At 36.3% G+C, this 15,421-nt stretch overlaps 1 protein-coding gene across 5 annotated transcripts in view; it reads left to right on the top strand.

Moving 5' to 3' along the window:
* The window catches only part of KIF27 (kinesin family member 27), a 93,085-nt gene extending 90,380 nt beyond the window's left edge, over positions 1 to 2,705 (top strand). For 4 of the 5 annotated variants that reach the window (XM_059924532.1, XM_059924530.1, XM_059924533.1 and 1 more), the window contains one exon: positions 1,931 to 2,705. In XM_059924532.1, coding sequence (XP_059780515.1) covers positions 1,931 to 2,412 — 482 coding nt within the window. In that variant the 3' untranslated portion in view covers positions 2,413 to 2,705. Of the gene's footprint in view, positions 1 to 1,396; positions 1,617 to 1,930 lie in introns of all 5 variants that reach the window. The other variant, XR_009503628.1, reaches the window with a different exon arrangement.
* Positions 2,706 to 15,421: the final 12,716 nt, after the last annotated feature.

A 15,421-nucleotide genomic window follows, 5' to 3' on the forward strand; every position in this document is an offset into this window, starting at 1 on the left:
CTTTTTTCTTTTGCCCTACCCAGGTACGTGGGGAGTTTCTTGCCTTTTGGGAGGTCTGAGGTCTTCTGCCAGCGTTCAGTAGGTGTTCTGTAGGAGTTATTCCACATGTAGATGTATTTCTGATGTATTTGTGGGGAGGAAGGTGATCTCCATGTCTTACTCCTCTACCATCTTGAAGGTCTCCCCCAAAACTCTATTCTTCTATCAATTTAAACCACTATAAAACTCTACATGTCAGGATACTAGAGTCAGAAGATCTGGTTGGGATCCTAATTTCTTTTATTGGCTGTGTGACTATGGGTGAATAAATCTTTCTTTAGTTTGTTCCTTCAGTGTTGAAATTCTGGAAGAGGGAAACTTTATATTGTGAGGAATATAAGTGGGCTTGGGAGTGAGCCTTTCCAATGAGCCCATCTCTGCTCTTTCTCATATGATCTTTAAAAATTAAGATGGCTGGCTCCCTCCCCCAGACGCTGTGACCTGGGCGTCAGGAATTTTTGTTTTTTCATTGAAATATAGTTGATTTACAACATTCTGTTAGTTTCAGGTGTACAGCAAAGTGATTCATATATATATATATATACACACACACTCTTTTTCAGATTCTTTTCCATTATAGGTTATTAGGCCAAAGGATTTTTAAAAGCTTCCAGGTGATACTAATGTGCAGCAAAGTTTGGGAGCCACTGTGATCACTATGATCAACTTTGTACCTGCTAATTCCACATGAGGATCTATGTCATTTGCTAGTTCAGGTTTTTTGTTTGTGAGAAGAATTTTAAAAACTAGAAAATCAATCCTTTTTTTCTTTTTTTTATTGAGTAGAGTTGATGTATGATATTATGTAAGTTTCAGGTGTACAACAGAGTTATTCACAATTTTTAAAGGTTATATAGAAAATCAATTATGTTTTAAACCAGGGTCACAAACTAAAATGCCTGCAGGAGCCAGGAAGCCAAAGTGAGTGGTGGGACTGCAGCACTTGTCTAAATTGGCAGGGGCAGCTCTGCTCCAGCTGCTGTTGCCAGGCAGAAATTGTCAGTTTTTCTCATTTTTCTATAAAATCCGGAAATCTATATCTTTATATGAAACTTTCCACTTTTTAAATTTTGCATCATATATTATTTTATACGCTAAGTAAAACATGTCTGTGGGCAGATTTGGCTTGGGAGCTGCCAGTGTGCAACTTCTGTTTTTAAACTTGGTTCTCGCAGGACAAGAAGTGTACTAATTGCATCATCAACATATGTTAAAGTTGGCATTTTTTCTTTGCATTAGGTCTAGTAGGTATATGGACTTCCCTTAAGTAAGTTTTGTCTTTCATATTAGATTATTCTATGATTTGAGGGCCTCAAGCTTTGATAACTTCACTCACTCCTATCACTCATTCCAGCAGGGTGGTCCCCACTGAGGGGTATGCTGTCATTTCCATTTTGATGGTGAAAGCAGTGGCATGTACCCCAGAGTACATTCAGACGGAAGAACCCTGCTCTCATGCTTGGAGTGCCAATCAAGACTAGATTTTCACACATATAATGCCAAGTTCCAGAAGATTCCCTGGAGATATGACCAGGATTTGAAATGTGATTCACCAGTGGCAAGCCGAGCAGAGGCAGGTGTGGAAGGGCACCAGAGAGGCCTAAAGCACCTCTGTGTTTCCAGGGGTACCAAAATCTCTAGAAGACTACTTCTCAGTTTTGTTCCATTAATTGAAAGTTCTCAGTTATTCACATGCAAGATGCCTCTAAGTGAAATAAGAATAATTCATGTTCACACTCTGTTCATCTCAAAGAAGTCACTTAACAAAAAAAGCTGGAAGACATAATTTATATTGCATGATAATAATGTAGTTATGTTAGGATATCATGATTAAAATACCTGTTTTGGAGGAAACCTCTAATTTTTTTTCTGCTTTTTGGATTATTTTTAGATCATGATGCTGGAAATGGAGTACAGAACCCAGAAGAAGCAGGCATGGTTTCAGAAGAATTCAAATGGGCATCCAGAACTGAAAGTATAAAATTAAGTGGAAGGGAAAGACAATTAGACAGTTCCACAAGCAGTTTAAGAACACAACCAAATCCTCAGCTCTGGGAAGAAGGCCCAGAATTACCACCAATTTATAGCTCTTTAGCACCCACTAGTGGGCATTTGTTAAGCAATGAGGACAAAACGGAAAGGAATGACAATCAGTTTACAAACTCTCACAGTCGACCACCACCCCAAATTCAGCCAGTAGGAAATGTGGCACAGTTGCATAGTGTCACGCCTGTAAAGTTGTGTCGCAAAGAGTTACGTCAGATTTCTGCCTTGGAACTGTCGTTACGAAGTTCCAGTCTTGGAGTTGGGATTGGATCTATGACTGCTGATTCCATTGAAGTAGCTAGGAAAACGAGTGACTTAAAAACTTAGGCATTTAATAAGAAAAATTTTAATTTAGTAGGTGGGTAAGATTCCTTTTTCTAATCTGTTAAAAATTAAAGCTTAAGCTTACTAGCTGTTCCCTCAGGATAAAAGAAGGGGAGGAAGTAATCCCTAATCTTTTTGTATACCGTGGATATGTATATCTTCTATAGTATATTTGAGGACTTTTAATTTGTATTTCTATAATAACCAAACACATGCTTTATCAAGTAATAGAACATTTAAATGTTTCCACTTCTAAATTTGCTTAAAATTTTTTCCAGGCATATTTGAAGAATAAAACTAAGAGTAGAATAATAAACTAAAATATCCATCAAATGTATATTATTATATAATATACAAGTATATTATTAAGTGTATTATTATATTATAAAAGTATGTTATAATACAATAATTATAATATAAATTTATATTGTTATTCTCAAATACAAGGATATTTTGTTATTTTTTTAAAAAACAGTTAAATATTATATCAGAGAGAGAGTCACCTGCTGTGTATGTTTTGGCTGAAACAGCTGAAAATTTGTGCCAGAATGCACTCTATGGGCTAAGGCAACTGGCTAGGTTTAGGGATTAAGGTTAATTTAGGGTCCTCAGAGGCTGAGTGATCATTCTTGACTTTTTTTTTTTTTTTTAATAAATTTATTTATTTATTTTTGGCTGCGTTGTGTCTTCATTGCTGCGCGCGGGCTCTCTTTAGTTGCGTCCAGCGGGGGCTACTCTTCGTTGCGGTGCGCGGGCTTCTCATTGTGGTGTCTTCTCTTGTTGTGGAGCACGGGCTCTAGGCACATGGGCTTCAGTAGTTGTGGCTCGCGGGCTCTAGAGCACAGGCTCAGTAGTTGTGCATGGGCTTAGTTGGTCTGCGGCATGTGGGATCTTCCCAGACCAGGGCTCGAACCCGGGTCCCCTGCATTGGCAGGCAGATTCTTAACCACTGCACCACCGGGGAAGCCCCCCATTCTTGACTTTTTAAACATGGTCTCTGCTCTTTTTTCTGGAATTGCTTTTAGAGTATTATATTATTGGTTTGCTAATATTATGGAATATAGGTTTATCATCTCTCTCCTGCCCTATCTATTCAGCATATCTCTCATTATGCTACTAAAATTGGGAGAAATGAATACAGTTCCATGGAATAGGGAAACAAGGATAGAATAACACTAAAGTATTCTAACATATCAAGGAAAAGGTATCTGGTCATATGGAGTACACCTGTAAAGCTTGACATCTAGCCAGAGGATCTTTAATAAGTTGATGGGCTTAATCTGAGATTTGTTTCCTCTACAACCTGGTTAGTCAGGCCTGTACACAGGCCGCCCAGATTGCACGGGGGTTGTAAATATGTAAATGAAATTTTTTCTTCAAGATATTTTTGGTCTAAATCTTATTATATAATGTAAACCTCAGTTTGGAATTAAGAACTCAACATTGCTTTGCCCAACAAATTTTTCATCATATTTTTCAATCACAGAAAACATTTCATTATAATGACCAGAGGTATGATTTTGTTACTTATGTTATTTTTGTTACTTTTCCAAACTTTTACTTGTAAAATAAAGTTTTTTCTTAAACCAATTAATGTTTGGGGTGGGCAGTAGCAAAATCACCCTGATTTATGGAATGTTACTCCATGAGAGTAACCCACTTTATTACTGACTCCAACTTTTCCTACCTGATGCTAAGTTTTTTCTTTTGTTCTTTCCTTTGTTGCTATTGACCCTGACCATCTTACCTAAGACCCAGACTGTTGCCCTGTGCTCAAAGACTGTTTTCCTTTTCTAGTTTCTAGCCCCTAGGAAGTAGGGTTCCTTGGTCTTACTGGTAAAAAAAAGTTTCCTATAGGAGAAGAAAACCAAACCAAAACAAACTTCTAAGTTGGTGAATAGTTTCTAGATCTCTTAAGTATGGTATTAAAACTCATTTGAATTATGGGTTAAATAGACTTCTGTGGACTTAACCTGGAAACGGAACCACAAATTATAACTTCGGCCCAAAGAGAAACTGTTTCAACCAACAAATTTACAAACCAACTTAGAGATTTTATTTTTAACAGGGACTATTTGAAGTCAGATTCCTGTTTTCAGCTAGTTTTCTCTTTTTGCCTTTGGTTTATATGATATGTATTTAATATATATCCTATATAATGTGTGTTTTAGATAGATAGACAATGGCAAAAGGCCAGTGCCTTAGCAAAGCACAGCAATCATATTTATTAATATGTACATATTTATTAATGAAGCCCCTAATTTTAAGTTCCTTATAAAATTAAGTAATAATTTAGAAATAATTCATATAAGAATGTATTTTGACATTGGAATTCTGCTTGCCCAAGAAATGGACACATATTTGCTTTACCTGTGGAAAATATAAACACATTTTCTAAAAGCCAGCTCACTAACAAAGCAAAAAAATTTATATTAAACCAACAATGAGTAGATTTGATAATGCAAATGTGAACTGACATCTAAATAACAAAGGTACAATTTTTTTTCTTCCTTTTGGTTAAACATACATCCTTTATAAGCTATGATAGATTTCAGATAAATACTCAAACAAACACATATAAATAATGCCCTGGATAATATATTCTGGGAGTGAACCTCTTGTCTTTCTAGTTTAGTCAGTGCACTCACAAAGGAAAGAAAAATTGTCATCTCTCCCAAGGCAAATTCAATTTTTTTTACATTAACTAATAATAAATTTACCCTCTGTTTCACATGCTCTCCTTAATCTAAACATTTTGTCATTGTTTGCCTTTTTGCGTGTATATGAAATATGTCTGTGGGGGTTTTTTTGTTCATTATTTTTTTTCCACCTATAACAGAGCATTTGGAAAGAAACATATTTGCCTCCATAAAGTACTAGTTCTTTCCCTAACTCCAGAGTGTTGTAGATAACAGAGTCGGAGACTTCTATGAGTATGGGAACTATGGGTGGTAAGAACATCAGTGAAGGTGCTTTTGTGCTTCAATGTTTGCTTTCTTTTGCTAATGTTTCCCCCCGCCTTAGTTCTTTTTTTTTTTTTTTTTTTTAACATCTTTATTGAAGTATAATTGCCTTACAATAGTGTGTTAGCTTCTGCTTTATAACAAAGTGAATCAGTTATACATATACAATATGTTCCCATTTCTCTTCCCTCTTGCATCTCCGCCTTAGTTCTTCGTATCTTCATGAACTCAGTGTCCAAGGAGTCAGCAAAAATATACATATGATCTTCAGTAATGTGGACTTTATTGCCATTGGCTTGTTTGTAATAATCCAGGTCAATAAAGTGATAAATGCTTATTTAAGAATGGGCGTCTTATATTTTAAAACAAAGTGTCATACTAAGTCTTAGAATGAATTGCTAAGAAGTCAAGTCCTTAGTGGGAGTTTGGTTCTATAGTCAACACAAATTCTCATGCATTAAATGCAAGTGTGGGGCTTCCCTGGTGGCGCAGTGGTTGAGAATCTGTCTGCCAATGCAGGGGACACGGGTTCGAGCCCTGGTCTGGGAGGATCCCACATGCCGCGGAGCGACTGGGCCCGTGAGCCACAACTACTGAGCCTGCGCGTCTGGAGCCTGTGCTCCGCAACAGGAGAGGCCGCGATAGTGAGAGGCCCGCGCACCGCGATGAAGAGTGGCCCCCACTTGCCGCAACTGGAGAGAGCCCTCGCACAGAAACGAAGACCCAACACAGCCATAAACAAATAAATAAACAAATTTTTTTAAAAATGCAAGTGTGACATGTTTTGCTCTTTCATTTATTTCCTTAGGCACATACTTGTGATTTTATAAAACACTGGAGTATGAATAATGAAAGCTCAGTGTCCACTCATGTCTACAATTCCTCTCTCAACTTCACTGGAATTTTTTAAAGTATTCATTATGTATATTTTACATTTAAAGATATAACAGGCTGCAGGCTGCCTTGATAAGTATTGATAACATATTTCTTCTATGTTTATATTTTCAAAAATTGAAAATAAAGTTGAGAGTGAGATCTTGTCACAATAAATTTCTCAAGTGCATTGGGTATGTAGTATTTTGAGCTCATCTGGGCAATAGTGTTCAAAGGGTGGTTATGGGAGCATCTTTCTAATGGGGAGGAGTATTTTATCACTGTCATTGTTTACCTTGATGCTGATAATAAGAAGTAGACTGACTTTTCATAAGTTTCATTGTTTTAAAATTCTCTACAAACAATGCACCCCTTAATGCCTGCATCAGGGGTGACTGCTTCCATTCCTTGCTTTTGGAATGCAGTGCACACGTGGCACCGAATACTAGAGTGGTGTTTGATTTTTATAATGGCCTTCATGTTGACACCCAACAATACCTCAATGTGGTGGTAGTTAGAACAAGGGAAATTATAAAAAGAAAGCTCAGAAAAACTTGATGTTATAATGTTGGCTTTTGATATTTTGCATAGTTCTTATTTGTCCCTTTTTACATCTTTTTTCCTAGGAATGTCCACAATGAATCAACAGGATTGTCACTATTGTAATTTAACTGAACCCAAATATATTGACTTAGATTTAGGTATTAGGTTCTACTGGTAAATTATTACACAAAACTCTACTGAGTTATCTCTACAGTACTCAAAGAGAAAAACAGAACAATCTCACAGACTTTGTTATAATGAGCAAGATCCTTATATGCCCAAGGAACAGAACCATTCACAACAGAAGAGTAGAAAACTGAACATCTAAAAACTTGTATACTTACGATTTTTGGAAATTTAAAACTCCATTTACTAGTAAATACTTGTGTAATTAAAGTAGAACAAAAGAAATGCATCTTGAAACAATATTTGCATACTGTATTGTGTTTTCAAGCTTATTACAGTATATACAAAGCAAGGTATGATTTTTCAAGTCCAAAGTGGTAAATATTGTTAGAATTTATTTGATCTGAGGGGTCTCTTAAAAGAACCACTTCTTGAACCCTGCCCCAAGTAACAGCAACAAATTATAGGCAGATGATAGCTTACTTACCCCTCACTCCCCACAGTGTTCCAGGATTCAAATAGCTCTGATAAAAACAGAAGAAAAAGAGGTTTATTTTAAAGCATTCCATAGGCCAGCAAGGAATTTTCAAAAATGTTTTGAGAGAATATATTTTATTTCTCTTGAAATACCATAAATTTAACTTCGCTCTTTGGCTATCTCTATACCCTAAAGAATACTCCCAGTTAGTATTGAATTTGCCATTTGAAAATATACATCCCAGTTTTTAATACTGATCTCTCTTCCTATGATTACTATTAATTCAGGATTGTATGAAAAAAAGCCACCCTAGACAGAATTTGAATGGAAATTGTGGAGCCATTCAATAGAGAATTACAAGAAACATTAGTTTTAAATAAATTTCATCAGTTGTAACATAAACTGAAGAATTTAAGTGAAGGACTTAAGTGATTTTACCGGTGAAGAACCGTGGAGAGTATGCAAAAACAAACACTGTAGGCAGAATTGACAGGATTTATCTTTATAAAACAATACTTAACCATTTCGTTTAATTTTTCTCTCTGCTAAAATATCCCTGAATTTGTCTCCTGAAAAATCTTTGGCTTATGAAAGACTTCCATTCATAATTACAAACCAGCAGCTCTTAGACTGCCTTGAGAGGCTGAACTGATGTTATTCATTTTTGTTTGTGGCCTGCGTTGGTATTTCATTGTTCGCCATGAAAACGAGTAAGGAGTTAATCTGAATTGAACTGATTTATAATTTTGATAATTTATAAGTATTATCAAAGTTTTGTTGTTACTTTCTAGCATGATTATTTTTTCCTAGATCGGGAAAAGGGCAAGGTATTTGTATACTGAGGTGCCGGTCTTCTTTTGAAATTCATACCCATCACCTGGGGGTTGGGCCGCATTTAAATTGTTCCATTGGAGCCTGGAAGTAAGCCTGTCTGTTTCACTGGACATTTTCCCTAGGTGTCACTAGCTGTAAGACAACCAGAACATGATCAGAATGACCCAGGTTATAATCTTATTAATGGAGTACCTTAAATAATTATATTTTCTAAAACACCAAACAGCCATTTTTAAAAAAAAAAAACAATTTATGAATCACTCCCTTGCATTTAAAATCAAAATCTTATTTTTCAAATGCAACTCTAATTATTTAATAAATTATTTGGTAGTGAAACTACTGTTTTTACTACATGTAAATAGTTTGTTGCTTTATCAAATAAATATATAAAAGCACTTTGAAAACTAAAGCATCATACATGTTTATGATAGAATTACAAGTAGGTTTTCCATAGGGTTGGTTGTCAAAATGTGATAACTTTTTAGCACAAATGTGGTTGCTTACTTTATATATATATCAAAAAACATTTTCAAACAAATTCTCAGAGTTTTCATTATATATGTTAGCAACAGTAGAAATAACTAGTCTCTGGAAAGTTTCATGTGAATTCAATTCTCACAAGAAAATATTTTAAAGACTTGGCTGAGTCTATTTTTATAGGCCTCAGAAGTGCTTCATGACTATTTCTTTGATTTATAAACAAAAAATGTGTTTTTACTGGGTTTTTAACCACCAGTTTTTGGCCATTTGTTACTTATTTCTTTAGTAACAATTACATTTTTTTGTTATTGATGAATTCTGGCTAGAAATAACTTTTCTGGGACTTCCCTGGTGGTGCAGTGGTTAAGAATCTGCCTGCCAATGCAGGGGACACGGGTTCAAGCCCTGGTCTGGAAAGATCCCACATGCCGCAGAGCGACTGAGCCTGTGCGCCACAACTACTGAGCCCGTGTGGCACAACTGCTGAGCCCATGCGCCGCAACTACTGAAGCTGGCACGCCTAGAGCCTGTGCTCCGCAACAAGAGAAGCCACCGCAGTGAGAAGCCTGCGCACCGCAACGAAGAGTGGCCCCCGCTCGCCACAACTAGAGAAACCCTGAGCGCAGCAACAAAGACCCAACGCAGCCAAAAATTAAAAAGAAGAAAAAAAAGAAAATAACTTTTCTTAAAACTGAAAAGTCTAGCTTCTGTTTGGTAAATATTTTAAGCTCAATTTTTCCCTCAGGGAAACTGTAAAAGTTAATTTTTTGGTACATGTATAGGTATGTGATCAAATTAACAGCAAAGTCAGTCTTTGGCCTTTCATACTCTTAGCTACTATATACAAGAAGTATATTAGAATTAAATCTAACAATACCATGGCAGTCTCCTTTGTAAGTATTCTGAGGGAAGCTCATTTCCCTTAGTGTGTAAGTATCTGCCAATGTTAAGGAATATTTTGTCTCTATTTAGATCAAAGCATCCATGACCTGTGCAGCCAAGTAATCAAAGAGAAGGCCAAGACTTTAAGTGTAATGGAACCTATAATCAGAAGTATTCTAGTGGATTGTGAACAAATAGAGAGGAAGAATACTAACATACACTTTTCCTGGGAGAGTTACTTTCATTGGTCCTCTTATAAGGTTTATTACAAAGTTCACTATCTCACTAATCACTGAGAAGGGAAACTAGATGTAAGGACCTGATTATGTGTGTTTAATTGGCCAGGCTACAGCAAACCAAAACACCCTTCAGAACCAGGCCAGTACCCCGGGGTTTAGTTCTTGTATGGGGAAAAATCTGTGCCTCTTTCAAAGGGTGAGCTGATAATTAAAGTTACTTGTATTCTGAAGACATCACAAAAATGGCATCTATAGACAACTGATGGAAATTTTCTTTAGATATTTAATTTATAGGCATTTTTCTGCTTTATGTTTTCTCTTAACCTTTTATCATTGATGCTAGAGCTGAGAACTAAAAGCCCTGTCACTCAAGGAACTTAATTGATTGCAGTGATGAGTACTATGGAGAAAATAAAGCAGGGTAAGGGAACAGAGAATCAAGGATGCTTTTTTTTTAGTTAGAAATTGTTTCTGAGTTAGGCAAACACACAAAGCTGTAAAAACCAGATGTAAGCTCACCAACTTAAAAATTGCTTTTCAATTGACCCAGTGCATGCATGCTCAAAAGGGGCAATTATCATAAATTGCATGTGAACACAGAAATCACATCCAGCCAGTTTTTATGGGAGGGGAAGAGCACTGACTAATTTTGCTGAGCCATTGGAAACCGCTCTAGATCTACTGTTTTGATCTATACAGTTGCTTAGGACTTATTTCAAGTTTAGGATCACATTTCACTTAAAAATTTTTTGAGATATAATTCACATAACAAAAAATTTACCATCTTAAAGTGCACAATTCAGTAGTTTTTAGTATATTCACTGTGTTGTGCAATCTTACTAATTCCAGAACATTTTCATCATGCCAAAAAAACCTCTGTTCTTATTAGTAATCAGTCCCAATTTTCATTTTCTCCCATCCCCTGGCAACCACTAATCTCTCTGTCTCTGTGGAATTGCCTATTTTTGCCATTTCATACATCCTTTAGTGTATGGCTTCTTTTCCTTAGGATAATGTTTCCAAGATTCATTCATGTAGCCTGTAAGAGTATTTCATTCCTTTTTATGACTGAATAATAACCCATTATGTGGATATACCACACTTTGTTTATCCATTCATGAGTTGATAGACATTTGGATTATTTCTATTTTTTGGCTCTTATGAATAACCATGCTATGGAATGCTATAAACATCTGTGTACAAGCTTTTGTGTGAATATGTTTTCAGATATCTTGGGTATACGCCTAAGAGTGGAATTTCTGATTCATATGGTAAATCTACATTTAACTTTTGGAGAGATTGCCGAACTGTTTTCCATAGCAGCTGCACCATTTTACCTTCCCACCAGCAGTGTATGAGGGTTCCAATTACTTTACATCCTTGCCAACACTTGTTATTGTCTTTTTTATTATACCCATCCTAGTGGATGTGAAGTGGTATCTCATTGTGGTTTTGAGTTACATTTTCCTAATGACTAATGATACTGAATATTTTTTTCATGTGTTTATTGGCCATTTCTTTATCTTCTCTGGAGAAATGTCTGTTCAAATCCTTTGCCCCTTTAAAATTGAGTTATTTGTGTTTTCAATGTTGAATTGTAAGAGTTCTTTATATTTGCTAGATACAAGTCCCTTATCAGGTATGATTTGCAAATATTTTCTCCCATTCTGTGTTGTCTTTTTACTTTTTTGATGGTGTCCTCTGCATTGCAGAAGTTTTTGCTTTTGATGAAATCCAATTTATCTTTTTTTCTTTCGGTTGTTTGTGCTTTAGTTGTCATATCTAAGAAACCATTGCCTACTCCAATATCATACATACAGATTTACACTTGTCTTTCCTTCTAAGAGTTTTATTGTTGGGACTTCCCTGGTGGCACAGTGGTTAAGAATCCACCTGCCAATGCAGGGGACACGGGTTCGAGCCCTGGTCCAGCAAGATCCTACGTGCCACGGAGCAACTAAGCCCATGCGCCAGAACTACTGAGCCTGCAAGCCACAACTACTGGGCCCGCGTGCTGCAACTACTGAAGCCCATGTGCCTAGAGCCCATGCTCTGCAACAAGAGAAGCCACCACAATGAGAAGCCCGTGCACCACAACGAAGAGTAGCCCCCGCTTGCCGCAACTAGAGAAAGCCTGTGCGTAGCAACAAAGACCCAAGCAGCCAAAAATAAATAAATAAATAAAAAGAGTTTTATTATTTTAGTTCTTGCATTTATGTCTAGGGTCCATTTTGAATTAATTTTTGTATATGGTGTGAGGTAGAGGTTCAACTTCATTCTTTTGCATGTGGATATCAAGTTGTCTCAGCACCATTTATTGAAAAAAACTATCTTTTCCTTATTGAGTTGTTTTGGCACCCTGTTGAAAGCTAATTGACCATAGATGTTTGAGTTTGTTTATGGACTCTTGATTCTATTCCATTGGCTTATATCTTATGCTAGTGCCACACTTGATTACTGTAGCTATGTAGTAAATTTTGAAGTTGGGAAGTGTCAGTTTACCAGCTTTATCCTTTTTCATATTGTTTTGGCTATTTGGGGTCCCTTGAGTTTGAATATGAATGTTAGGAACAGCTTATCCATTTCTGCAAAAAAGTCTGTTGGAATTTTGATAGGAATTACATTGAATATGTAGCTATATTTGGGGAGTATTGCCATCTTAACAATATTAAGTTTTCCAGTCCATAAACATGGGTTGTCTTTTATTTATTTATATGTTTAATTTCTTTTAACCATCTTTTGTAGTTTTCAGTGTACAAGTCTTATGCTGCTTTGGCTAAATTTATTCCTGAATATTTCTTTTCTTTTGATGCTATTGTAAATGGACTTGTTCTATTAATTTCATTTTCAGATTGTTCATTGCTAGTGTATAGAAATACAACTGATTTTTGTATATTGATCACAATTTGTGGTGGACAGTAAATTTGGGTTAGAAACACACCACACCATGAATCAAGGAACTTAGGTAATGTTTACCCATACAAACTGACTGAACGAGCAGAAATCCACCTTTTTTTTTTTTTTTAAATTGGCCGCGCTGCACGGCTTGCAGGATCTTAGTTTCCTAACCAGGGATTGAACCCGTGCCCCGCTGCAGTGGAAGCTCGGAGTCCTAACCACTGGACTGCTAAGGAATTCCCAGAAATCCAACTTTTTGTTGTTGATGATGATGATCACTTTTTAGCTGATTATTTTAAGATTATTCCTTCAGGAATTATTTCTGTTTTTCTTATTGCTAGGTGAAGGATGGTAAGAGCATAGAGCACCGCTAGGTAATTTTGCTTTTGTAGTCTATAGTCTCAGGTCTTTCACATGTATTTTTCCTATTTAAGTAAAACACAAAAGGAACAATCCTCAGCACCCTGTCTCTCTGTATCATGAGGATACTTTCTGCATATTCCTCAATGCTATATATTTTAATGATTAATGGTGATGCAGAGAAAGCTAATTTATTCAACCAATTTCTATGTGCTAGGTGTTATGCTAAATGCTAAAAAAAAAACCAGTTTAATAAATCACAGACCCATCCACCAAGAAGCACTCAGTCTGTTGAATAAAGACAGACAGTAACATTTTGACCATTTGAACACGTACAAGGAGCCTGGCACTCTAGTGACATACAAGTGAGTAAAAGGCCAGGTTTCTGTTTTAATGGGACTCACAATATAAAGGAGAATATAATGGCTCTGGTAAAAATATAGAGGGCACTATGGGAATATGGAGGAATGGCTTTTAACGTTCAAGGGTAAGGGAAGGCTTCCCTAAGAAGGTGCCCCTTGTGTCTTAATGGACAAGTTGGGTTTTAGAAGGTATAAGAATAAGAGGAATGGCATTTTAGATCAGGAAACCCCATTACAAAGGCTAAGAAAGAGGAGACAACACCATATACTCAGGGAACTGTGAGCAGTTTAGTAATGGTCCTAGTACACTGGGGACTCCAAATAAGGATATGCTGAGTGACTGAATTAGTGCTGGGTGTAAGGGATGGCTGAAGCTGAGGATAGGAAGGTAGCTTAGATCACAAAAGGACCACACTAAAGAATCGAAAGGCTATGGAAAGCCTGCTGCATTTATTCTGTACAATTTACACAGCAATTGGACTGGTTTACTTTTGCTACCCGAAATCCTTTTTCTTTAGACATAGTACAGATGATGTACAAAATACCAGAAGAGAATTTAAAACCCATTAGGTAGAACTAATTATTTACAAATAATTTATAGGTGATATCTATGTCTATATCTATGCATAACATCGATTTTATTCACTGCAAGGCTCCTGAGGAAAATCCTTTTTTTTTTTTTTTCGGTCTAGTGTGAGAGGGTATTTTAAAAATTAATTATTTTTGAAAGTATAAAATAGCCTTTCATAAAACAATTCCATATTCATGTAGGTCATTTTTCAGATTCAAGTTAGTGACATTTGACTTCATATAAACAGTACACTATAAATAACACCATAGTAAGGGCAAGGGAAGGAGGTAGCTGAGTCAAAATACTAGCAAAGCCATACTGACATTTCTATTTTGTAGTGGGCAGTGTGAAGGTAGAATGAAAAAGTTCAGCTTATTTGATTTATCCAATTCTCTTGAAAAAGATTTTTTTAATTAATTATTAATCAGGAATAGTTCTACTTACAATCTTAATATTACTGTGGGATGATTAATGATCAGTCTATTAAATTGACTGAATTAAAAACAATAATACTACAACATTTCCCTCTTCTCAGTTGGCATTAATTTTTTCTTAAGTGTAAGAAAAAATTTTTTTCTTACATTTTTTCTTGTCATTTCTTTCAAAGTGACAGCATATATGGTTTGAGTCAAATAATTACAAGGCTCGTAACAATAAACAGAAGGCCCTGCTCCATTGGTCGTCACTCTGATGCCTGCTTCTCAAAGGAAAACTGCTGTTCTACTATTTGACTCCACGTTTCTCAAGAGCACATTTCTACTGCCATGGCTTAGTTATTCCGTTTTAGCCATTTTATGCCATTTACTAATTTCCCAATATGCTTATATCCCATTGTTCAATGTTTATATATCTTAATCCCTATTTTATATATTGTCCACAGCATCCCATGTTATATCAGTCAGGAGAGGTTAATTATGCTGCATTAACAAATTACCACAAAAACCTCAGTGGCCTACAACAATAAAGGGTTACTTCTCATTTACACAGCATGTCGGTGGCAGGCCAGCTGCAGTTCGCTCTACGGTGTCTGCATTCAGGACGCAGATGGCCAGAGGCAGCCTCTAACAAGCGCCCACCTTGTGGCAGGGCCAGAGACATGGCTCTAAAGCTTCTGCCTGTGCCTCTATTTCCCTGGCCACTGTAATTCACCCTGCCAGGTCGGACATCAATGGGGCAGGGAAGTATAATTCTCCTCCAGGAAAGTAACATCAAGTATTAAACAATCATATAGTCCACCACAATTATTTTGTTTTCCCTGGAATTTATAGCCCCCTCTTTCTTGGGTTGCTTAGTTTTCTCTATACCCTATTCACCATTTCATCTCTATATGTTCCACCAGAGCTGTGAAATTTCTCTCATAAGGTTCAAACACAGTAGGTAATCGATTAATTCTGTGGTTTTTA

This window comes from Balaenoptera ricei, chromosome 6 (assembly GCF_028023285.1).
Source record: "Balaenoptera ricei isolate mBalRic1 chromosome 6, mBalRic1.hap2, whole genome shotgun sequence".
Lineage (NCBI taxonomy): Eukaryota > Metazoa > Chordata > Mammalia > Artiodactyla > Balaenopteridae > Balaenoptera > Balaenoptera ricei.